The sequence below is a fragment of the Barbatula barbatula genome (assembly GCF_947034865.1).
Source record: "Barbatula barbatula genome assembly, chromosome: 2".
Classification (NCBI taxonomy): Eukaryota; Metazoa; Chordata; class Actinopteri; order Cypriniformes; family Nemacheilidae; genus Barbatula; species Barbatula barbatula.
Window position 1 is genome coordinate 28,169,649 of NC_136767.1, and position 27,253 is coordinate 28,196,901.

Below are 27,253 nucleotides of genomic sequence, written 5' to 3' on the forward strand. Positions count from 1 at the left end.
CTTGAGTATTAGTCATAAAAGACAAAAAGTTTTGGACGACTCATATTTTGTAACTATTATGTTGGACTGTGGTTATTATGCCTGTGCCTATATATTTTTTAGTTTTTTGTGAGGACGGTCGATTAAATTAAAGCGAGAAACAAATAAATTGTCACGTTGCATAATAAATAATGTGTGGAAAACTACGCAAATTATGTTATTTAAAGTGAGTTTTGTATATTGTTCATAATGTTATATGCTGTGCTCTCCTGCAATATTTTAACAAAATGCTTCCCTCTGTGAAATGTATTTTGTTTTGTGTTTAAAGAAACTGTAGTTGTGCAGACTACGAATAACCCTAAAATAAGTCTAGGAACAAGTCCTCCAGCTATCAAATCAGTGTATGTGAAATCACCATAAAATACCAAACAATTGAACAAATGAAGTTGTCTTAAAAATCTGAAATATGGCCGCACCTCATATGCATTTGCCTTTATACATCTTAAAGTACTTAAGTTGTCATAAAGTCATGCATAAAAGGGTGAAAAGAAGCAGACATTATTTAACTACAAAGAGCCTTTTGTGCGACAAAGATTGTGTGGATGAAATTCATGCATATTTGTAATGTAATGTAGGTAAATGACAAAGTGAACTGTTCCTTTATGAATCAGGATTTTGTGTAGTTGCCAGGGCAATATCAGGCTCTTCTTAATTGTTTTAAAGTGTGTGTGTGTGTGTGTGTCAGGTTATGAGTCATGGCATCGTGCAGCTTGTTGCTGGGCCTTCCTATGATGTCATTACCTGCCCAGAATAGCAGTGGTACTAAAAGCTGGTGGGAGCCAAACGTTCTGGATGCTTCATCTGTGAAAATCGCTCGGAAAGAATGAGAATGAAATCAGAGGAAAAAGCAGGTTTGGAAATTCCCTGTTATTGGGATGAATCGACGGATGAGATAACGGTCAATGGAAGGGTTGTCTAGTTAAACAGCAACACTCTCAACATTAAGTCTGACCCACGTTAATGCTCATTCTGGCCAAGAAGCGCTTCAGATAGACAGGCGTCGTCTGACTGCTGTATAAAGTGACAGTCAGTGTTTCTGTGATATGTAGGGACTTTGACTCATGTTCCCTCTCTACTAAAGGCCGAAACAAGAACTTCAATTTGTCCACCTTTGTTTATTATCAAATGATATTTTGTCAATCTGAGAGGCTGTGGAGGGAAGGTCTCATGAGGACAAACACAAGTGAAGTTTGAAGAAACGCACCATTGAAAGAAGAAAAGTCTTTCAGATGGAATTTTACATTAATGGTACATGACATTTAATGATTTACTAGTAAAGTGTGTTTTACCACCAGCGAATGTAGACAGGCATTTTGCTTTATGCAGTTTTTATTACTTATAATGGCTGAGAAAATGGATTTAATGTCATTGGGATTCTGGGCGAACGAAAGCGGGTAAATGAAGTAGTACTTTTTACTAAGTTTTTATTTTAACTCCAGGAAATGATTTAAGGCCGGTAACGGAGGTACGAGGCTGTTTAAAGGCTCTTTTGAAGCAAACGGTTAGACATACAGGAGACGTGCGAGATCCGTACGTGGCTCTTTTTGCCGTCTTTTCAGTAAGCAGCTCTTTATTGCACCGTGACATTTGATGCAATGTTATGGTCTGTATATGTACAACAACAATGCTGTATTGATGTGCGGACAACGGCTCATTGATCATCTTTACTCTGACCTTCAGCTCGGCCTGCTGACGGTGTAAAAAAGACACAACCTTCAATACACCCATCCACATATACACAAACCCGGTCGAACTCTTTTGTATCTTGAATAATCTTGACATTTCATTTGGAAGTCCTGTGAAATAAGAATAATCACAATGAGACGTACAGATGGAGCTATATAAGAGATGGATTGCATGAATCATTTGATTTCGGAAGAGGATAAATGAGAACAACCTTGCTAAACAAATACATATAAGTATTATTAGAAATTCTTAAATTTTATGATGTAATAAGTATGCTTATATATGCCCTATTTTAATACTACTTGGATCTCAATTTATATAAAAACATTTATACTCCTAAATGTAAACTTTGAGTACACCAGTTCAGTTCTCGTTTATGTAAAGTTAAGCACACTTGGAAAAACACTCTTGATAAACTACTGGTGTCTACTTATTTTTAGTTTACATGTAGAACTATTGGAATACATGTTTTGTCTCATTTCCTCGATTTCTTCGCCATCAATTGATATCTAAACCATACGTGATTTCCTATAGGTGACCGCAAACAATATTTCTGCTTTCATGTTACCAAACAAACTGGAGGATGCAACACTGAAAGTATCACAATGGATTGAGCTTGTGACAAGAAAAATCACAATTTCCTCCTTCATTTTCTACAAACTAAACCAAGTACACTAGCCTAGACAACAAGTGCTCTGCAAGATAAGGTTCCAACGTCTGACACACCAATATTTGAACGTTTCTTAAAGTCTTAAGGCCATTGCATATTGAGTCCGAAATTTGCGTCCGAAGAGCTAAAAGACCTTGAGCCTACTAGTAAGTCTTACTACTAGCACACAAAAACCCTATACTTTGTTCAGTATACTGTATTTTTTTACATTAAAAATATTAGGAATTGTTAATAATTGTGAGTCAGTTCCCAAATCCGAACTTTCTTCTTTTAGTGAATCAATTTCAAGTTAAAGAGTGAGAAAGGGACAGTTGAGACATCAGTTCACTAATAAATGATGCACTCAAATGATATAAAACTAACAAAAAATGAAGTTGTGTTTTACATAACGTTAAAAACAAAAACTTAATTCATTGAGTTTAAGTAATATATCAATTAAGTTAGTGATATGTATGATTAAACTTGAAAATGTTAGTTAGCTTTTGTCAAAAAAATTATAACGTGACATGATTCTAATATTGAACATTTATGATAATGACCATTTCAATCTGGTAAACATTGGCATGCTGGGAGCAAAGACATCAGAACGGGGATGAAGCACACGTCAACTTGTCTCTTTCGACCAGTCAGCTGGCATAAGATATATAGAAAAAGTTATCATACATTTGTAAAAAAAGCTAGAATTATAAACTTGTGTAAACCCTTCTGAAAAAACAAGATTATTTTGGATTTTCAGGGTTGCCATGGAAACACCTCACTGTTTAGCAAGACCGTAAAAACGAATGGTCCCCTTTCTCAATGATAAGCCGCTGTAGCAGACGGACTCGAACAAATCAAATCATGATGTTATAGAGCATTTATATTTTTACAAGCGTTTCTCTCACTATGCTGGAAACCTTCTTTACAGCTTCCAAACAATCATGCATGTGAGTGCATGTTCATACGTGTGTGTTTACACATGGGCCTGGTCATAAATCATTCAACGCTGAAATTGGAAACAGTGAGCTCAAATCACACCCGGTATACATGGACAAATGCACACGCGCACACACAGACACAAAGTACAAAACCTCATTTCATTGTAACACAAGCAGACCCATACAGTATTTGTTCAGAACGAGAGAGTTTCTTTAACCAGAATGCAGATACAGTGCCCTCCACTATTACTGGGACCCTTGGTACATAAGAGCGAAGAAGGCTGTCAAAATAAATCTGCATTGTTTCTGGTTTTGATCTTTTATTTTAACAACATTCCAACATTTCATTCGAGTAAAACTATTTGAAATGGGGGGAAAACGTTGTACACCCTGGCCACAATTATTGGCACCCCTAGAAATTCTTACGAGTGAAATCTCACAAGTATATTCCCATTAATATTTACATTTTCTGAGCACACCAAGGTCCACAGAAACATGATGTTGTCCAGTCATGACTTCTTGTTTCGGAGGAGAATAATATTAAGTACATTACGTGGTTAGAACTACAGGTCTTAGAAGCGTCGTTTCTTATTATTAAGACATGCAGACTTACATGCATCAAGCTTTTGTTCAAAGCAAGCAAGCAACACACAGTGCATTCCCTATCCATCATTCTAAATATGAACAAATTGAATTTGACATATTTCCGTTTGTCAAGAAAATCGAAGCGCTGGTGTTAGAAAAATGTGCATGCTCTATGACCCTGGGGAATCCCTTGGGGGGAATGACGTAGGAGGACACTTATAAATGAATGATATTGTGAAATAAAACAACAGATAACAAAAGTAGACAAAATTAGAACAAAAGTTGTCCTTAAATGCAATTTGACATTAATTCGATTTGAACGTATTCATTAGTAGACGTCATTATTCCACCACCTGTGTGGCGTCATCAACTAGATTGTTGAACCAACTTGGTTCAAACAATTGATCTCCGACAAAGGGTTTCGGGAAACTACTCGCTCGTAACTACATCATTAATATCCCCAACGATGCATCATACTATGGTGGTTAACCAGCGAGTAATGTCGTTGTTCAGGACACGCACCCCAGAACGATTGTTTTTTTTTAAATTGTAGTAAAACTATAACCCCAAATTTACTATGGTCTAACCACAGTAACCATTACTACCATGGTACTTGTAGTTAAACTATAACCCCAAATTTACTATGGTCTCACCACAGTAACCATCACAACCATGGTACTTGTAGTAAAACTATAACCCCAAATTTACTATGGTCTAACCACAGTAACCATCACTACCATGGTACTTGTAGTAAAACTATAACCCCAAATTTACTATGGTCTAACCACAGTAACCATCACTACCATGGTACTTGTAGTAAAACTATAACCCCAAATTTACTATGGTCTAACCACAGTAAGCATCACTACCATGGTAATTGTAGTAAAACTATAACCCCAAATTTACTATGTGATGGTTACTGTGGTGAGACCAACCATGGTACTTGTCGTAAAACTATAACCCCAAATTTACTATGGTCTCACCACAGTAACCATCACTACCATGGTACTTGTAGTAAAACTATAACCCCAAATTTACTATGTGATGGTAACTGTGGTGAGACCAACCATGGTACTTGTAGTAAAACTATAACCCCAAATTTACTATGGTCTCACCACAGTAACCGTCACTACCATGGTACTTGTAGTAAAACTATAACCCCAAATTTACTATGGTCTAACCACAGTAACCATCACTACCATGGTACTTGTAGTAAAACTATAACCCCAAATTTACTATGGTCTCACCACAGTAACCATCACAACCATGGTACTTGTAGTAAAACTATAACCCCAAATTTACTATGGTCTCACCACAGTAACCATCACAACTATAGTAATTGTAGTTAAACTATAACCCCAAATTTACTATGGTCTAACCACAGTAACCATCACTACCATGGTACTTGTAGTTAAACTATAACCCCAAATTTACTATGGTCTAACCACAGTAACCATCACTACCATGGTACTTGTAGTTAAACTATAACCCCAAATTTACTATGGTCTAACCACAGTAACCATCACTACCATGGTACTTGTAGTAAAACTATAACACCAAATTTACTATGGTCTCACCACAGTAACCATCACAACCATGGTACTTGTAGTAAAACTATAACCCCAAATTTACTATGGTCTCACCACAGTAACCATCACAACTATAGTACTTGTAGTTAAACTATAACCCCAAATTTACTATGGTCTAACCACAGTAACCATCACTACCATGGTACTTGTAGTTAAACTATAACCCCAAATTTACTATGGTCTAACCACAGTAACCATCACTACCATGGTACTTGTAGTAAAACTATAACCGCCTCTTCACCTGTCTTCATTAAACACTGGAAAGTCTGTTAGCCAGTAACTAAAAACACTTAAATGGCCCGAAGCCTCATGGCAATAAAGCAGCCGTCGCTAGGAAACCACAGAATATTCTTAGCACAAGAGAGACATTGACGTTGAGCGTAAACGGTGAGTAACCGAGAGAGAAAATCACATCTTATCTGCTTTAACCAGGCAGCAATCGCTGGTCTTTGTTCTTCAGTCTGGAGTTCGGCCAAGCGTTGCTAAAACAAAGGCGACTTATAGACCTCTTAGGCCTGGGGTCTTCATTAGTACGGTGTTCATCCAAATTTACACTTTTTTGTTGATCTCAAAATGTCTTTATGAACTCAAAGAAAGTCTTCCAGATTTGGAATAACATGGTGTATTGCCATTTTTGGTGAGGTAACCTTTCACTGGTATGTCAGTTTGAACAGTGAAGTTGAAGGGTAAAACCAGTAAATGGATTCAGGATCATGATGCTGCAACTGACCTATTGTAAACATAAACACCATATCGACACCTCTGTGTTAAACGTTACAATTTGATGCTCAGTTGACTTTGACCCCCACAAGATAAAAGCATCAGGAAACACAAAGATAGTGGAAAGTGCTGCGTTCATGCGATAAGGTTGGTGTATTTTTACAATTCTCATGCATCAAAACTTTGCACAGGAGCATGCATTGACAAATTAATACTTCTGCGGTTTTGCATGAGGTACTCTTGCCGCGGGCGCGAGTCTGTTTGAATAATTATATGAGCATGTGTTTGCTTTGGAGGTAATATTTTGAAATTTCGATTCCAAGAAAACAAAAAGGAGTTTGGCAAATATATGCAAAGATCTGCTGCCTCAAGGGTCTAAAGTAACTTTTGGATAAGAAAACGAATGTTATGCAGCCCAAACTTAACTTACGGTAGACCTCAGCAAAGAATCAATAATCGTTAAATAGTTTTAAATTAATTGAATAAATTGATATACAAAAAAAAGTTAATTAAAAAAAAGAAAATTAAATATAAAATAAATTGTTATATTAAAGCCAAACAGGTTGAAAGTTACCAATGAAACCGTCTGAAGTTCTTAACCTTCACTAAAGTGTTTTGTGACTATAATTTCAAACCTTCAAATAAATGCAAATAATTATAAAGTTAAACAAAACGTAAAAAAAAACAATGAAAAGAAAACGCAAAACCCAAAGTCACATACAATAAAAGTAACATACAATCAAGTTACAATTATTTATAAAATAAATTACTGTGTTTAAAAACACATAAATATATAATTGTCTAATTTTGCTTCATTTAAAAAACAATAAAAGAGAGTTAAAGCGATAGTTCACCCAAGAATAAAAATTCATTGTCATTTCAAACATGTATGACTTTCTTCCGCAAAACACAAAAGAAGATCTTTTTGAAAAACGTGGTTAAATGGACCCCATTCACTTGCATTCATTCTGTGTCCATACAAGTGAATGGGCTCCAGTGCTGTTCGGTTACCAATTTTCTTTCCAAAATATCTTCTTTTGTGTTCTGCATATGAAAGAACTCTATACCCTCAACACTTACCACAAAAGATGTGACATAACCGACAGCCTAATATACAAAGACAGAAAAAAAACAATCAAAACCAAATACCATTGAAGCTTTATTGTGATATCTGATAGTTTACAATACAGTGAAAACACACAAATGTTACTTTTCTGTACTAGGACAGAGAGCGAAGCAATGTAATCAAATACAAAGAAAAAAAGCATTTTTTTGCTTGAAAAAAAACGAAACCAGGCACGACTTAATATAGCCAGTATAAATACATCATGCTTGAGACCTTCTATTTAACAGTCCTAATAAAAACAACTCTCAAAACGTACAATCGTTTCCTTTGCAATTCCTCTGTCGCTTTAAATGACTGACAAATCTGCTAGATTTAAGGTTTAAAAACAGTGTAACAAATCTAAACTGCAATAAAGGCCAGTAAATAATCCTTTAACACCCAATATAAAAAAGAAACACCTCAATGTTGCCGTTAAAGATCAAAACACATCGTTTAAAGAAACAAATCCCACTTGGTAGTCGGGGAGGCCACGAACTTGCTATTTGGTTTGACCGTGTGATTATATTTCCAGCAGAACTGATACTTTACATTAAAGACAAAGCTTTCGGCTCAGCTGTGTCAGTTTCTGGCGCACATTAAAAGTGACACTGGCCTCCGTCTCGTTCCGGAAAGTCTTTGTAAATCGCGTTTGGGTCTACGTATATATTGTACAATTTCGGCAGGTGAATCCAGCTCACCGCTGAGCACGATCCTAAAACACGTCGGCTATTAAACTCCTGCCAGAACGAAAATCTACCTTTAAGAAAGAAAACGCAAAACTCACTATCGTCAAGCTAAGAGAGCGCACGACAAACACGCAAAAGAAGTGTCGAAAGGAAACGGTACGCAGGAACGACAGCAAAAACAGCTACAAATAAACAACTCGCACACGCATGCATCCACACAAACACACACTTCTCTTCTCATTCACACACACACAAATAAAGCCAGAGGTACAGTGAACAAAAGTGCTTCAAGTCGGGGAAGTAGAGAAACTAACCCAGTAGAAATATGTATAAAACCTTAAATATGTCACTTTATATACAAAACTGCGGGACAATGTATTGTAACTCCGTCACTTCTTTCAAGTAAGATATTTCTACAACTACTTTGTTTGCATCGTCTTTGACTGATTCAAAGGTCACGTGACCTGACTGACCTTTATTGGCGAATGAACGCTGAGGGTTCGCCACATGTTATAATATTACTCACCCGCCCCAAACACAACAAAACCTCAATATATCAATACGATTCGATGAATATATATATATATATATATATATATATATAATACAATTCTACATTAAATGACCCACTTTACCTCTGAAGGAAGCAAGCTCAACCCCCTCTAAAAGCCCCGCCTCTCTTCGCAGAATACAACGGCCCATTCGTAACGTCTCAAACTTTTAACATACAAGTATGAAAAATACTGGATTACATTTCGCTCGCGGATAGAATTTGGAGTGGATAAAGGTTCAGTGAGGTTATTTATTCCTAGGTCATGTTGTTTTGAGATCGATCTGAAGCTCCGACAGCTTCCAGCAGATGTGCCTGGTTCTCAAAGTCATGCACCGCACAACAGAGGACAGGGAGTTTTCTTTTCCTTTCCTTTTCCTTTCGAAGAGGCACAAGATTCATGTCGCTTAGAGGCAAAGTTGCGGAAAGATAGCTACACGAATAAATGAAGAGCAGATCTGCTAGCGTGATCTCAGGCAGTCCGGTAAAGTGCAGTTATAAAGTGAAAGCGTCTGGATTGCATGTATCTCTATTAGCAGCAAAAGAATAGCGTCGCCTACAAAAACGTGTGCGAACTGAAAATCTGAGGGCTGATTCGTTGATTCGTCAAAAGCAGACGATATTCTTTTCGTTTCGAAAACCAGAGGGAGATGATCAAGCCAGCAATCACCCCGTCCCACGACATCCATTCAACATTCAACCAGCGATGAAAAAAAGGCCATAAATGGACAGACGTTTGCCTCTAAACACATGAACAAGGCCTCTGCAAAGTGCAAACAACATAACTGTATTCAAGTATGCCATGAACATAATGTGAAAAACAACAGAGCTCACATGGTGGTTGAACACATAAATTACACATATCAATGAACACATGATTGTAAAAACAACAACAACAATAACAGTTTCTGTAAAATCTCGTCATTTGGCGTGAAGGGGATGAAAACGCAATGCGAACGTTGCTCAAAACGTTGGTTTGCCTTTTTTTTGTACATCCAAACGGCCATTCTTTTGTCTAATATAGTACGGTCGCAAAAATGGAGCCTGCCACAAATGCCAACTCAATGCTAAACGACGCAGGTTTGTTTAAATCTCACCAAAGCACCAGAGACAACTAAAGCTCCCGCGGGGGTCAGACGCTACCGGTGTACCAGAGTGTCCCGTGAATTGCACAGTGAAGTCATCCGAGGAAGAAAATGTTTTGGAAAGAGACAGAAAACACAGGGTTGTAGTAAATACGAACTGCCATGCCACTGCGACGCCCCAGAGCCCCCCCTCTCCATTCCTCCCACCCAATAGGATCCGAGATGCTGCTACATAGCCTAACCCCCTAAAACGTCTGTAACGTCGATCATGTCTGTTGCTACCCCATCGTAAAAGACAAGTTAGAACAGACGAAATATGCTAACCGGTAACATCAGAGTTTGGATAACACGCACGCTCAAACTCACGCCTCACCATTCCCGCTTATTCACAAAGAGTAAGTTAAAGTAAGAAACAAGTGAGACGGTGTCGTCTGGATACCGTCGACAGCTTACGAGTAGCAGTTACACGAGGGCCGGGCGCACCAAAACCAGTTAAGGGGGCAGAAACTGAGAGTTCAACAGAAAACAGGTTTTGAATTCCCAAGTGTTGACGTGTACATCTCAGGAAAAGGTCCCACAGAGTCTCATAGTGACCGCAGATGTCTCTGTCAGCTCTGCCTTCGAGTTTCACCATGACCCGGTACGGATGTCTGGATGTGTCAAGGTAGACAGTGCGGTGTGTGCGCAGTCGGGTCTGTTTGCGTGTCTGTGCGTTTTCTCGTTTGTGTGCATGTACGTGTGCGGTGTCACTCGGCAAAGTCCACAACAGAGTAGCCTGAAGGTCACTGAGGAGCGAGGAAGCAGGTGACGGTCACTCCCAACCGTTGTCTTTGATCATGTGAGCCAACTCGATGATGAACTTGCCTTCTTTGTATTTTTGGCTGCTCTCAAACGCGTGTTCCTGCAACAGACAAGAACAAAAATAACTAGATTTTCCTTACATCCGGGACACGTGATGCAAAATGGTCCTCATAATAACCATCAGCATCTTCTTTCAAAACAAGGTTTGTGGAAATGATCTGACATTATAAAAATACGTGCCACACGGTCAGTTAAACTAATGTGTTGTTAGGCCCTCTCCTCTTACACCAGTCTGTGACTCATCCGGAACCGGTGTTTTATCACTGTGATTGCTCTGATTCGCTAAGCCTGAAATAAGAGCCTGCCTTAAACACTGTTCCAGGAACAGCGGTGTTAGTCGTTGTTTTGGTGACCGAAGCACAGACAAAATGTTCTTAAAACAGTGTTTCAGATTGACAATCTCTAACATGCTTAGACACAAAATATCGCTTAATTAGGAGAGAGAGAGAGAACCTTTGTTGACACTAAATATTTATGTTTTTACTTTATTTAGCTTTGCACTACACAGTTTTTCTTTCTTTCTGTAAAGAGCAGAGCTACGAATACTTCTGCAAAACACATTTATATTTTAGTCAATATATTTATGTCCATAAAGCACACTTAAAGAAATTGTTCACTTTTTGTTCACATTTTCATGATAATTTCCTCACCCCTGTTGTCATCAGAGGTGTTTATGTATTTTTTTCTTTAGTCAAAAAGAAATTAAGGTTTTTGATGAAAATATTCCAGGATTATTCTCCATATAGTGGACTTCAATGGACTCCAACTGTAAAAAATTACAGTTTCAGTGCGGCTTCAAAAGGCTTTAAACGATACCAGACGATGTCTTATCTAGCGAAACCATTGGTCAATTAAAAAAAAAAATCAAATGTATATGCTTTATAAACACAAATGATCGCCTTGCTTTGTTCTGCAATGCGCGCTCAGGACTTCACGTAATACATAATTACGTTGAAAAGGTCATGTCGAAAAGGTCCAAAATTGTCCGACATCGTTGTTTTACCTTTTATCTCCCTTTTTTTGTAAACGGCGTTTGAGAAGTATTTGCATGTTCAACTTGTAAACTCGGTACTTCTGCCTATGTCAAGCGTGACCTTTTCTACATGATAACGTATTGCGTAAAGTCGTGATCGCGCTTTGCAGAACAGAGCAAGGCGAGCATGTGTGTTTCTAAAGCATATACATTTTTTTTTATTACCGATCGTTTCGCTAGAGATAAGAACCTTAATCATTGTCTGGTATCGTTTAAATGCCTTTAAAGCTACACTGAAACTGTAATTTTGACCTTCAACGGTTTGGGGTCCATTGAAGTCCACTATATGGAGAATAATCCTGGAATGTTTTCATCAAAAACCTTTATTTACAAATATTATGTATAAAATACATAAACATCTTGGATGACTAAAATTATTTATTACCATAAAATGGATGAGTAAATTATCATGAAAATGTATGTTGAAAGTGCTTTAAAGGCACAGTTCACCCAAAAAATTTAAATTCTGTCATCATTTAAACGGATACTTCACGCAAAACAAAATTATATTCTGTCTAAATCTGTATAAATGTTTTTGTTCTGATGAACACAGAGAAATATATTTTGTAAGAATGCTTATAACCAGACAGATTTTGAATCCCTTTGCCTCCCATAGTAGGAAACATTACTTTATCATTATTTTTGTTCTGTTGAACACAAAAGACGACATATTGAAGAATGTAGGACAACAAACAGTTCTGGGGCACTTTTGACTGCCATTGTATTCTTTCCTGCTATGGTAGTCACAATGGGGGCAAAATCTGTCTGGTTATAAGCATTCTTCCAAATATTCACTTTTGGGTGGAGTATCCCTTTAATCACCTTTAAGTTGTTCCAAATCACTATACATTTCTACGTTCTGATGAACACTAAGAAAAATATTTGGAAGAATACTTATAACCAAACAGTTCTTGGAACCCGTTGACAGTCAAGAGTTGGAAAAATGTCAAACAATTTGTTCTGTTAAACTCTCAGTTCTGGCAGGTCACGTGAGTCATGCTTGCATCAGCCGATCACATCAGTTGCAGCAAATCAACGTTAACCAATGGTCATACAACACATACTAGACTGCGTCCTGTTTAAGTTGCATTTCTTTGCACCTTATCAGCTGCTTAATTGTGCCGTGCTCAAAACCCACCTCCATCCCCATCTCCTCCATATCTGCCTGATCATGATCTTTAATCGAGTCCTGTTACTCATCATTAACTTTTCTGGTTCCCACGGTGGGGGGACGTGTATGACTAAGCACGGCTGCATGGACAGGCGTAGAGGAGTTTGCCCAGAAAAGTTTCATCTGCCAACCTTAAATATTACTATTGTTGAAATATTTGACAGAATTTGAAGAATGCATGAAGGTAAACAATTCTGGGGCACTTTTGACTACCATTGTCATTCTTCCAACTATGGGAGTCAATGGGGTCCAAGAACTTTTTGGTTACAAGCATTCGTCCAAATATCTTTCTCTGTGCTCATCCGAACAAAGACATTTATACAGATTTGGAATAACTAGAGAGTGTGTAATTCATGACAGAATTCTCATTTTTGACATTTACATTTAGTCATTTAGCAGATGCTTTTATAGTTTTGAGTGAGCTACCTCTTTAAATAAACAATTTCAAAAAGAAAGAAAGAAAGAAAGTTAGAGACAGAAAGACATTAACATAACAGCAGTACGCCAACACACACCACTGGTACATTTATTATTGATAGATTATTTTATCATTTATTTACTCAGAGCATTATTAATTCATATACTATTAAGAGCATGTATTTTTCACTTTAATGAGCGATTTACTACTTTAAACTATTTATGCTGTGTATTTATGTAGTGTAAGAGCTTGACAACATTGTAAATACTAATAGTAGAGTACATCATACTACCAAGTATATAAAAGATTAAAGTCACCATGAAATCAAACAGGAAAAGTATTTGAAACAGTGTTGCAGTGATTCTTATAAATGGTTTATCCATGCACACCATTATTTAAAAATAAAAACATACTGCTGCGGTCCTTGTGAAACCTCGTATCTCCATCCATTTTTTGGTCACAAATCATTGTTATTAGTCACCCTTAAAGTTTGTCACTGCGTTTCGTGAATATCTAACTGATAAAAGTATTAAAAATTGCTTGTCAACTTAGAATTTCCAATTTCTCATCTAAAAAGTACAGTGTTTGTTTTTCATTTCCTGAAAAACAGTAAATTAGTACATGCAAGGATATGGGAGGACAGTGATGATATATAGTAGTAAATGTGCACTGGACAGTCCACTGATGCTCAGCTGAGTAACATGATAATGCACAAAAATAAACCAACCGCAGTCAAAGCAACTACATCTAACGCTCAGGTAAAATCACATCACATGCGTTAAAACACAAGAGAAACTTACATATTTCCAGCCCAGAGTGGTTTTACAGTTTTCACAGTAGATGTCTGCCACAGCGTGTAAACCTGTTAGGAGGACTCTCTCCTCGGCTGGACCGCATCCCACATTCACACTGAGAAGAAAAGAGACCAATCATGGTCACCATTATGAGTCATCTGACCAGTCTGTTTTCTGAAAGCCAATGTGGGTAACCTGCGCTGGTTGACCACTAAACAGCAACCCTACAACAACCGCAAAGTAAAAGTGACCAACGTCACATCACATCACAACTGTTTGACGACGTATACATGAAAGTATTCATCTGTTGTCAGAAATCATTTTGATGTGGCACCACAAAGACTAAGAGACTAACTTGGGCAACATTGTAAACCATTTGATTTAATCAGAAGTATAATATAAAGGCATTACAGATGTATACACGATTCACAACTGAGACACAAGATGTGAATGTGATGTAGTGAATGAAGGGTTAACACTTACACTGAATTAAAGAGGTAGGCTCGTCCCTGGCTGCCTTGGAATGACTGGAAGGAAAACAAAATATTACATTAATATTAAAAATCAAGATCGTCTCCCACACTCGACACAAACAAACTCGCATTCGTGTGCGTGGTCTCCTGCCAACGTGTGTATTTTATAAATGGATCCCAGCGTGTGTGTGAGTAGGAAACAGTGTTTCTTTTAAGAAAAGTGTGTGTGTGTACAGTGAATTAGCTCCACACACTGAACAGAGTCGCTGAAGGTAAGAAACAGAGGTGCTTTTCTGTTCAACATAATAAAATCGGAGATAAATCTGAGCTGCACACCGACCGGAGGGGGAACACAGAGTCCTCTCTGTGGCTTTTCCATTCCGTGTTTAAAGGTATGATGTGTCACGTTTTAGTTTTGCAGTTCTCCAATCTCATCTTGAAGGGATAGATCACCCCAAAATAAAACTTCTGTCATCATTTATTTATGACTTTCTTCAGTAGAACCATATGATATTTTGAGAATTTTTGATGGTATCAATCTATCAATGGTGTTCATTGTTGTTTGGTTATCAACATTCCTCAAAATACCTTCTTTTGTGTTCTGCAGAAAAAAGAAATATTGCAATATCATTTAATGATGCAAGTGGTTCAGCTTTAAATGGTTAAAATCTGTTGTTTATCACTGAATCCTTTCATCTCCAGCTCTTTCGTCTCTTCCTATTTTCTATCTCATCTGATGATGGTTTTATCGCATTAAGCCGTTTAGCCTCCACACGCACCCTATTAACACACATGCGAGTTTAGGTCGTGGCCTAGCTGACTTTGCAAGGTCCCCAAACATCAACAACAACAACTATGGAAGACAGTCAACAAGCTTGAATACTACACATGTCTCCTTAACAGCAACTTTTGTTGTTGTTGACGTTTTGAGAAGTTGTGGGAGGTTGTCTATGTGGTTGCAAACTGGTTCAAGAGAAAAAAAATCGAGAACTTTCTGATGTCCAAATAAGTCTCAAGAGGTGCATAAACACAGTCCTGCAGGTCCAAAGTCTGGTTTCTTATAAAAGCTTTGGCACACCTCTCCATTCACGACCGATCTGGACAAGCTGTGGACCAAAGTTTAATGCCTGGCGATTCAGGATTCCATGAGCAATGAGCTTGTTTTAGCGAAAATCGCTCACAATAAAGTCTCTCATTGAAAGAATACACAGAGCAGACTGTGTGAAAAAACAGAGGATACTTGGACGTGAAAAGCCAGTCTGCTTTTAGCGAAAGCATATTAACAGAGTACTCCAAAGCTCTGACTAAAAATGTAGATTCTTTTTATTTCTTAAAATACACTAAAACAAAACAAAAGTACCAATGCATACGATCACCAGTGCATTTCCAACTGTGCACATTAGCACGTGTCTAAATGTGTTTGTGCAAATGCAATGCGTGTTTGTTTTCGATCACCGTGGATTATGACAGCATTCTGGTCATCAGAGCTGGACAAGAGCTTTACTTTTCCACTGCGATGATGACCCGATGATAGAAGTACAAGCCTAATAAAGAGCGTGCGTCCGTCTGTGCTCGGAGAGCAGTATTTAACCAGCCGGGTCTGCATGCAAACTGGTAATTTTATAGGTACACTAAAACAATGAAAAGCCCCCCGCTGCTTCGTTTCACATTGTGCCACAAGTAGAATCTGGCTGTGGTTACAATAGTGGTGTGTGCACAAAGCATACGGGGAGTGGTTTAGGAAACCTAGAATGCACAAGAGGCAGATCAATGAGATTTAATTACACATATGTCTCTGTTATTATGTCAGAACGACAAAAGCTGCATGCCGTAGCGCTGGGAAACGCTCGGTTAATATGACACAACAGACACACCAGAAACTGCATAGATTGCTTTGGGAAAAGTTTTATTTTACACAAATACATTTTAGCAGGAAGTGGAATGGAGATGCTCTAAGAGTTTCTCTTCCCCATCATTCATGGTGTTGGTTTAGACTTTTGACCTCTTTTTTTGCAACAAAATATTTACCGCTTTGATTCTGCAAATGATTTGTTTCTTTAAGGTTCTTGACATGACCTGAGGAGATCATGGTAAATGTTGCATGGTCTTCAGCTACTGGAACAAAAACACGAGGCCACACGCGGGAGAAACCAGCTTGAGGATTTACCAGCTTACTCATATTTGCCCAGGGGTACGGTTTTCTTCTAAAGAAATGAAAGACCCCCTAAATGCTTTTTCCTTATGCCGATGCTTTTTAACTGACAGACGATTTCAAATGTCCTGAACTGATAACTTGGACTTTGAGACGTTATGTACAAATGTTAAGATTATATCTTTCCTTCTTACACAGATCATGACTGATTATTAAACAAACATATAAATCTGATACAAAATATTTTTATTTAAATGAACGTGAACACTGGAATGGTTGTCATAAACTGAAAGTATATTTAGATAAAGCCATAATCATTCAAGCACTGTTCACCTCTGTATGAACTTGAATTTAAAGTCCCTGTGAACTGGAAGTTGGGATCGTTTTTAATTCCATATTAGGACACATTTCGCGAGTGAAAAGGAACTTCAAGGGAGAAAAAGTAGTGGGCGTGGCTTGCGTTTTTCACTGCAATTTGATTGGATGTGTAAAAACAGCTGTTGCATTGATCTTGAAATGAAACTGGCAGTAGACTGACAGTTGAAGGGGAGGAGTTAACGGATGTTCAGCCCAAGCCGTCTAATTTAAATAATTTGAGATGGATAGTTATTTCAGGGTGAAAGCGCATTTGCATATTTTAACTAAGGATTATGAGGGTACGTTCATTCGTTTAAAAAAGGTACCCACACTGATAAGCTATTTACTATAAACACTGCAATATTTCATGAAAAATACGAATTGTCATTTTTAATTTCACTGGGACTTTAAATTCCTGAATTCATCTTTAATAACAGTTCAGAAAGAGGTTTATGGTATTGACTCATAATCACATAATTAACCAGTATCATCAAAGTGGAGGATTCTCTCATAAACCTGAACATCAGACGGAAAACGCCTTCATAAAGTCTGCACTCCTCACTCATCCAACTCGAGCAAGCCTAAATCTTTATACCCTGGTTTAAAAACAGAACCACGCATTCAGACTGACTGTCTTTCCACCTCCTCTATTGCCGGTCTGAATCCTTCTGCTTATGTAACTGCAGATTGCTGTTGTTAAAAAAGCTTCTAACAGCAAAAAGCACGCTCTGTATGATCGACCCCTAATGCTGTGTTCACACCAAAAGCGAGTAAATTGCATACGAAGTCATTGCAATGATGCGAATAGACACAAACTAGCGGCCGGCGATGCGAATGACGCGAATCGGGGGGCGCGATTGCGGCGAACATGTGTCAATCACGTCTTCACGAGAAATTCATGCAAAGAGCTCAATGACACCTATTGCATGACGGGTCTGGACGCGTGAAGACACTCCCCCTCGTGTGATGTTTCTCGCTTTTCCTACGAGTAATAAAGAGCGGGGAACGGCATTATTCGCGTTTGGTGTGAACACAGTGAAAGGGCCGATTTACATTTCGCTTGTAAAACCGTGCAGAAAACGCGAGACAAACTGCTTTCTCATGCGGTGCGCGAGCAACATACTGAAAAGTTTAACTATTTTCATCTTGATGTGGCGCCGACGCAAAATCCATGAGCGTCGTGACCATGAATATGTGCGTGGTTACGACTCGCGTTCGTCTCTGTGTGCGTGCAAGACGGGAAATGTGAATCGGGCTTTAGGCAGCATCTCAAGTTGGATGTTATGATTCTAAATGTTCAACACACGCTTTTGGGTGCGTACTTACTTTTTTCTCTCTAGATGTGCCAGTCAAATGACATCAAACTGACATTTCCCAAGAAATCGTACCAAACAGCTCAACTAACAGGAAAAATATAACAAACAGGAGCTATAACGCATAAAGATCTTAATGTAGTGAGTTATACAGCCCAATGTCAAATTTCTGAAGCAGATGGTGCCGAACGAGGATTTACTGCAGTATAACCTTAGCTTAGCCTTTCCACAACACTGTCCGCATACCGTCGTTGATGTTTGATGCCGATCCAAGAATTCAGCGTGATGGTCCTGCTTTTCTTTGGCTGGCGTGTAAATCCTCAGATTCTTTGCAGGTTTTTGACAGCACAATGCAAGTATGAGTACTTTGATACCTTCCCTCAGTGTTTATAAAAGACTGCTGCATTAGTAGGCTGATACACACACTTTCAATGGACGATTTGCCACAATTAATACATCAACAAGTGGACAAGCAAAGATGTGCTTTGGCCATAGAAGCCAACCTAGGATCAATAATTTGACCTGTTTTTCTTAACAACTACAAAACCACAACTATTCCCCTCTTTCAGAAGTAAACAAAGCCTTCTGTTCTAATAAAGTGGGTCACCTTTAACAAAACTGTTATGAAGGTAACAACTAAATGTCAGGATATGTACTGAACATCTGTTGAGCCTTTGTGGTTTATGCTTAGATAATAACTCTATAAACAAAGTGTCTTTCATAATATACGAGCCGGCATTGATCAGATCCATTTGTTAATGAAATGAAGATGTGTGCCACTAAGAGAGCCCTTAGTTTGCAGTACCTACAGGATAAAAGTGCTGGACTCAGACTATCACCCTTCCCAGATGACACAATTAGCTTAACAGGTCATTTTTGGCACAGTGATGAGATGGAAAACAAAAACGCAAGCGGGATAGGCCAACGCGGCCGTGGCCAAACCTTTTATTCACTCCTAGTCACACACACCTCTCAAGAGGATGTGGTGTTTTTAAAGTGCTAAGAGCCTTAATGCCGATATTCGGTCCGTGGACAGTGACTGAGGTTGATCCGATTCTCAAACATTTCCTAAGAAGATCTCAAATATTTTCTTAAAAACCTAATAATGACATATGCTTTGTCAATGATTCGGGTTATTCATCTATATTATTCATCAAAGATTTTATACTATTAACTGTATTTGTGTAACAAGCGCCTCATATTCTTATGTATATTAGCAAACAGTATCGCATGTTTGCTAAAATGTTAGCAAGCGTTACAAAATTATATTTATTAAAATACTTTCTGTGTGTTACTACGCCATAATATTTGTGACCCTCGCCGTTTCGAGTTGCTATGCCCCAGAATAAATGTAAAAAAACACACAGTTTTTAATAATGAAAGCTAAAATAAGGGTGCCAGATCTTATCATTATTATATCTATAAATAAATATCTCAATGACAAGTAAACGTCTTAAAAGATTCTGGCTCAATACAATAGACATGCGAAACAACCAAATTCATCTATTAAACTATTAACTATTAATTCTTGCCTTTTGAGATTAAAGACAACCCGTGAGGCTTAAGAACTTTTAAGAAAATTTGAATTTCCTTAAGACTGTTTTGTGAATCCGGCCCCAGATCACCTTAAACCAAATGTTGTTATGAGGTCATGGGTTTGATTCCCAAGAAGCATATCTAATGATAAAATAGACAACACTTGTCTTTTGTGTCATCAGGGTCTAAACAAATTGTGTGTGACGTTAAAGCTTAAGACGGCATTTTCATTTTAAGGTGACCTATCCCTTTAAATTTGCCCTTGGTCTAGCTTCATGTCCAAAAGAGGAAGTTAACGCAGTCAGAGTAAACCTAGCAGGCCAGGTCAATGAATAAGTGCAGGAGGGACGTGATATTTTAGCTGCTCTCCGCAGATCTTATTTTAGTCTTTGTGTATTTATATGCAGCAATGCTTTTTCATCATTACATGACAGCGAGCCATAGCCTGGCTCTATCTATACATAATTTAACAGGAGATTTTAGAGATCACACAATATGTTGTGTTCTTGTCATTTTTGTTTGTTTGGGTGGAGTGCCTTTCACCCTTGAACTATGAGATTGACCTGTAATCTCCCTACAGTACAAGAAGGGTTGCTCCACGGTATATCAACCAGATCTAGGAACTTAAAATAACGCCAGGCTCCACATACACAATAGATATACAAGTTAACCAACATTCCATTCCAATCCATAAAATGTCGCTGGATCACTTAGCATTAACAACTACTAAAGACTAATGCTTTGTTCATATCAAACGTGAAGCATCGCATTCCTCGCTGTCTATGACTCGCGGGAATAGTTTGTTATTTTCATGCGAGTGACGCAAAAAACATTGCATGACGGGCAGTGTCTCGACGTGCACGTGTACGGATGTGTCAAACAGTGTTAATGAGCTCTTTGCGTGAATTTCTAGCTCGAGTTGAAATTCTTCAACCTTCGCGGAGCACGAGTTTGATGTGCGTTCACGGGCCGATTCGCATCGCCCGGCGTTAGTTTGCATCTTTGTATGTAATTTACTTGCGCAAATTGCTTAATTTGTGTTCGCCGTCAAAGCAGCACAGGACAACATTAGATTTACAACATATAAATGTTGGAACGCTGTTAACCAAACTTCATTGTTCCCATTGGCTTCTATTGAATAGACACTAAACCACTGAGACTTTTCTCAAAACAGAAAATGACATAAGGGCGAACAAATGATGACAGGTATTTTATTTCTGTGCGAGTTATCCCTTTGAAATGAGTAAAACCTCAACAGAAAGTTAATTCAAATGTCTGAACTTTTCAGTTCCTTAATTAAACCGGAAACACACAAACAGGTAAACCAAAACACCTGTTCTTAACCGCCAGATCCTGTCTGAGCCATGAAAGGGTGTGAATGATCCAGACAGGTGCTGTGCACACTGGGAAATGGATCATCTCTTGCAATGGAGTTAACAGCTTAGCCATCTGGGAGACAGGCACGTGCCTGTGTGAACATATCCCACTCGGTCCACCCAACGACATGCAAAGCGTCTGCTGTGGCTTCACTGTATACCATAAACAAAACCTCACACGTCTGAGTTAAGCCGGTAAAGCTATTATGGGTGCTGTCAGGGGACACAATACGGGTTTAAGCGGGGGCGTGACGGATAGCATGTTGTGGCGTAACGGGTTGATATTTGAAAAAGCGTTATGCGGCTTGCAAAAACATTTTTCAAGCAAAAACTAAATGAAGCTAGCTAAATTTAAGCTATTTAAAGGGATTGTTCACCCGAGAATAAGACATCCTTACAAATCTGTATGAATTGCCCTTCTTCTGCAGAACACAAAAGGAGATGTTTAGAAGAATGCTAGTAACCAAATAACCTCGGAAACCTTTGACTTACATTGTATAGACACAACCACTGAGACTTTTCTCAAATTATCTTCTTTTGTGTTCTGCAGAAGAAAGAGTCATACAGGTTTAGAATGACACGAGGCATGTTGAAATATAGAGTTTGTGGCATTGCTACTTTTAGTTAGTTACACTCCAAGACCCCATGTCCAAAATAGCTCCCCCCACCTTTATAGAGTACACAATTTCAGGGGTCAGCCATCTTGGCTGGTGTCCGATATTCACACTTTTTCATTTACGTCTTCAAGTCAACAATATCAAGTAAAATATGAAACAGTGAATGAGGGTACGGGGCGGTTTCAGACCCCCCATATAGTCCATTAGACTTTCCACTGACCTTTGAGATGAGCTCATCGTGATTGGCGAGGTGCGCCCGGCAGTGGATGCAGCTGTACGTTCTGTGACAGTTGGGCAGGTAAGCCTGGAAAGTCTTTGACTTTGTCATCTTTACCATCTCACAGTCGTGGTGCTCCTCGCTGGGTTCCTCCGGGCTGGCGCTGGACGAGTTGCAGCTCCGCTGAACTTGCTGACAGAAGAAACACTGGAAGAAGCAAGCTAAAGCCGTCGTTGTTGTGGAGTGGGTGTGTGGCACGCTCCACACAGACACCACGGGAGAAAATACGACCTGGAAAGAGATGGAGAGCCAGAGGACTGAGAAAGAGCCGTTATTCATGGGAGTAAACGTAGCCTGTGCTTGGTGCAATAAACGATGCACTGACGAAACATCAGCGAGGGAATAAAAATCGAATGAAAGAGAACGAAAACGATTATATCTTATTTATTTGTGACAGGTTAAGTACTCCTGTGAGGCATTGTGTGACTGATGAAACATGAGCAGCAACGATTTCCCTGTAGTACTGTAAACACAGCATATTTAACGTTCGCTTTTAGCAAAACACAGTTGTTTAGGCCTGAACCAGATGCCCCGTTCATCACGATTCTTCATTGCAAAGCAACATTTTTAACATCTTGCTTACCTACGTCAAACTTTCTGTTCCTTTTTTAAAACAACACTAAGTTCCTAATAATTTGTGATAAAGAAGACATACTTGGACCAATTATGCAATACCAAGACACGTATATATTTAGAAATCATTCAGCACCACTGTTTATTTATCAGAAATCAATTGAATCGCCATGTGATTCTGTTACATCACAGCACATTGGGGGGACACGTAATGTCATACAAGTAAGTGAAAGAAAAACTAACAATCATCTATAGTGTTAAAAGTTTCCATACATAACTATTAAGTATGTTTAAGTAATGCATGTATGTATTGTGATTAGGGATGTACCGATCCGATACTCTGGATCGGATTTGGCTCCGATCCATACCTTTTTGAATGGATCGGGTATCGATCATGCGCGAGTCAGCACAACCGATCCAAATCCGATACCAAATTACCAGCAATTGTTGAACGGGGAGCTGTATTTAAGTAAATAGAAAACGTTCGTTTATTTTGTGAAAAATGCATTTACTTAAAAATAATAATTAAATACTTTGAAATTTATTTTGCGTAATGGCCCGACAGGCGAGTTTAGCGGGGAGACCTTTCAGGACCCAACTTTCCGCCTATATGGAAATTTCAGCGCGTTGAAGATGTCGCAGATGTGGAAATATTTCACGCTTGAAACAACAGAAAGCAGCACAGCTGCCAGTGTGTAAGTACTGTTGCGCGTTACAACACGACACATTTAATCAAACATCTTCAGAAGCATCACGGAAAAGATCACGAAGAGTTTGTACAAGCGAAACGCAAAAAGGACGAATTAAAGCACCAAACCTTGCAGGAATTATTTCAAAGGCAAGAAAAACTTCACAAAGACGACAAAAAAATCTGTAAAAATCACAGAAAAAGTTTTGGAATTTATTGTACTAGATAATCAGCCTCTCTCTGTTGTGGAAAATGTAGGCTTCCGTCGCCTGAACCGCGTTAGTTTACCATCGCGTAAATACATTTCTGAAACAGCTTTGCCCGAGTTATTTTATAGTGTCGTCGCATGTTGCGGATCAGTTAAAAGATGTAAAATCTTTGAGCTTCACTGCTAATATTTGGAGCTCCGACGTGTGTCCCATGTCCCTTTTGAGTTTAACCGCGCATGGGATGGATTCTGGTTACGCATTGCAGAGTGCTGTGCTACATGCTAAAGAGTTGCGAGGATCACACACAACAGCGTGATTTCAGCTACAATCAAAGAAATGCTGGATGGTTGGAAAATACAGATTGTCATTTGGATGACTCCATAGCTTGATTAAATGTAATGTATTTCAATTATAAGTTTAGCACAGTGTCCTTAATAAAGATGTCCGTCAAACTGTGTATATTATTTATCTAAGTTTTGATGTATTTCATGAATATGCAAAGCTTGACTTTAAGCAGATAAATTAAATGACTGTGTGAGTTACAGACATTCTAAACCTTAAAAGGTCAACAATAACTGATATCGGATTTGGATCGGTATCGGCCGATATTTGAAAGTTCAGTATCGGAATCGGATCGGCAGAGAAAAACTGGTATCGGTGCATCCCTAATTGTGATACACTCGCAGATAGTGTTGTTGTCAACAGGTTATTGTTGTTTTCATGCATTAAAATTGTTTGTCGGCGTTTATCATTACACACCAACAAATGCGAAAATAAAAAGAAACTCTATATAGGCTAATGCGCCAAACAGCAACACTGCCCGAAAGAAAAACACACACACACTTCCGCCATAGAACAGGAAGCTGCTAACCATGCGGACCAACGAAGCGCGCGCACGCGCGCAACTAGAGCGAGCGGGACGCGCAATGTGGCACGCGCCACGGTGTTAGTGAACGCTTGTTTACCTGTAAAACATCGTCATTTTAAACGCATCTGTTTATCGCGTGAATTAATGTATCACCCATATTTAATCGTATTAATGCGAACTGTATCGTGAACGCAAAACAATACGTTTATAAAACAGGACGTCTACTAAAAACGGAAACGTGTCCAAACATCGCATTACAAGAGTCTAAAGTTTTTAATAAAGACGTTAACGTAACGTTAATCAAATGTAAAAAGTGTCATTTGCAACCAACTGTTACCGAGTCTCCCACGTCGGTAGATGAAATGTGAACAAAAATAAGTGCATAAATAAAAAGAAATAATTCATCAAAACAATATACTGTTAAAGACGATCAACAGCAGACAAAGGATGTTCGTGAGCGCGTGTTAACCTGAACGGATAAAGCCAACCACGAAGTGACGACTGGGAAAAAGTAACAAATGTAATAAATCCATCATCCAAAAACCCATATTTAAGTTCACTTATATAACAGCGACTATCGGGCCAGTTGTCGAACGCAACTTTTCGCATAAGGCATCAATTTGTCCCTTTTGTTTGACTTCGCTCCAACGGGACAAACAACAAAGAAAGATGTGCAATTCAACAGCTCATGTAGGACAACAAAGGGCCACCAGTGACAAAACGTGCAAATTGATTGTTGTCAGCGAGATCTTTTAATGCAAACAACAAAGAAACTGCGACCAACGTGGATACAAAACAAAGACCCCGCACGCGCTTTGTTACACAAAACCAGGAAGCGCATGTTGAGCGATACAGTAACAGAAACAACAGTTTTGCTTTCTGCAAACACGTATGACAACATGGAAGTGTGCTTCGTTTGACTGACAAAATACAATTTCTTTTTATTGCACACGTTTAACAGCTCAAACAACAATCTCAAGACATACACCAAAATACATGATATTTCTCTCCAACAAACAAACGTTGTAAAAGCAATGACATTATTTGACAGCAAGTGTCTAATCAATAAAAGATCCCAACTTACCACCTGAACCGGACCTCAATGCTTAGTTTGGCATAGATTTTATGTAAGGAAACAGTTTCTTTTCTCCTCAAGCTATGCTTTGTGATGTGTTTTGGTGTCTGCCGTTTGTCAGGCTGTGGATACCGGCCGAGACCTCAAACCGAGACTATCTGACAGTTTTGTGTGTCGGTTAAGCTCCACATTTCTCTCGTCTTTGTTGCACTCTTTGTGTTTGTGATAGAGTTGGTGCTTTGTGACGCTGACGTCAGCGCGGCAGGCGGGGCGTCGCCTGACAGGCTTGCGAACTATCAAATGGGCGCGCTGAATGGGCGTGGTCACTGTCAAAGCAAAAACAATCCCGGATGTGTAAATAAATACAAGGTAACCTCAAGATTATTATAATCAACAGGTCCCCTTAAAAGAGACTTCTCTGTTGTATAAGTACATCGGTTATTTTCACATGTTTTAGTTTGAGATTAAACATGGTTTAAATAGGATTAAACAATTGAGTAGTCATTAAACAGTTTCGTTGCAGTTATTTCATTGTGTCACTGATTCATTTTTAGTACACAAAACAAAGACCTACATATTTAAAACATGTACATTTATGTTATGTAATATTATTATGACCACGAAAAGGGCGCACTGCTGAAGAGCAAGGGTAAGATGAATAAAGGCTTATATGATGGAGGGATTCATCCCTGACACCGCTAAAGAAATGGCCCCATCTTTATGCGTCAGAGAGCATCTGCTACGCCTTATAAATAAGTGAAGAGCTCGCTTAAAATAAACGGTCGCAGAAAAAAGCCCCAACATCGGTGTGCTTCAAGTACAGCGTAACTATAGTCGACGTGGAGAGTACGTTATATTAAAACTTCCGCGACGAGCATTGACACATATGTCACTGTGATTAAAATCATCTATAACGTGTTTAAAAACAAGCACTACGGATGTAGTCGCGGTGATCCAACGAGATATCGATCGTTTCGAAAGAGGTAAATAAAGGAAGCGATCGCTAAATTTTGTCGCGTCGCCGCCACTGTGCTGATGATGTCATATGTTTTTATTCTGCGTCCCATTTTATAACACTTTCCCCACGCCATGGCAACCCACCGTAAAGCTCTTTACACTAACACTGGTTACTTATTACCCCGAACACACAATAAAGCAGAAATATTTTACTTCTTTTAACGCTTATTTTGCGTCGTGTTTCTCTGTATAATTTGAAAGCACAGCACTCCAATGTGACCTTCGCCGAGGCAACGACATACACCAAACACGCAAAGCACACAGTTATCGGCGTGTGGGTGGGGAAATATAATAAAACGTCTATAGAAAACATGACAAATGTCGCACTGTAGAACGCAATACCTTCTGCGAGGACGTGGATGAACTGTTCTCCCCGCTGCAGGGTTTCTCATTCAGGAGCGCTGCCGTGATGCCCGCTTGTGTCACGACCGTCCAAGATGATGATGCTGTTGTTGATGTTGTTTAGACTTCGTTGTTCACGTTTCTTCAGCTCTGCGGGTTTGTTGAATGAGACCCGGGAATAGGTCACGTCGACGGGGGTCGCGCCACGCTCGCGAACATTTAAATAGCTCCGCTTTTCATTCACAAATACTTTGCAGGCCACGCGAGCACACGATCTTACTTTTCTTGAGTCAATGCATCAACACGACTTAATTAATCATAGCAAGTGTAGCGTTTTTATGCACTTTCCAAACGCAACATTAAATAACACAACAGGTTAAACAATACACACAAAACAAACGCTAAAAAAAACCAAAGTATTTGTAATAATAAAATCATACGTAAATGCTAGAAGTAGTTTGATCAGAACGT

At 38.8% G+C, this 27,253-nt stretch overlaps 1 protein-coding gene across 1 annotated transcript; it reads right to left on the reverse strand.

Annotated features, from left to right (window-relative positions):
- Positions 1 to 8,780: 8,780 nt before the first annotated feature.
- On the reverse strand, positions 8,781 to 25,648 carry ypel1 (yippee-like 1). The gene is made up of 5 exons (XM_079483606.1): positions 25,433 to 25,648; positions 21,954 to 22,241; positions 14,393 to 14,436; positions 13,916 to 14,024; positions 8,781 to 10,533 (listed from the first exon to the last, which is right to left on the reverse strand). The coding sequence occupies exons 2-5, from the start codon at positions 22,068 to 22,070 to the stop codon at positions 10,444 to 10,446; spliced, it is 360 nt and encodes a 119-aa protein (XP_079339732.1). The 5' UTR covers positions 22,071 to 22,241; positions 25,433 to 25,648; the 3' UTR covers positions 8,781 to 10,443.
- Positions 25,649 to 27,253: the final 1,605 nt, after the last annotated feature.

Bases quoted from the DNA above. Each gene is read 5' to 3' on its own strand.
- ypel1 (XM_079483606.1), bottom strand. From the start codon at position 22,070: ATGGTAAAGATGACAAAGTCAAAGACTTTCCAGGCTTACCTGCCCAAC. The intron at 14,437-21,953 runs GTCAGTGGAAAG...TTTTCCTTCCAG, and splicing joins ACGATGAGCTCATCTCAAAG to TCATTCCAAGGCAGCCAGGG. The intron at 10,534-13,915 runs GTAAGTTTCTCT...TGTCTGTTGCAG, and splicing joins CCACTCTGGGCTGGAAATAT to GAACACGCGTTTGAGAGCAG.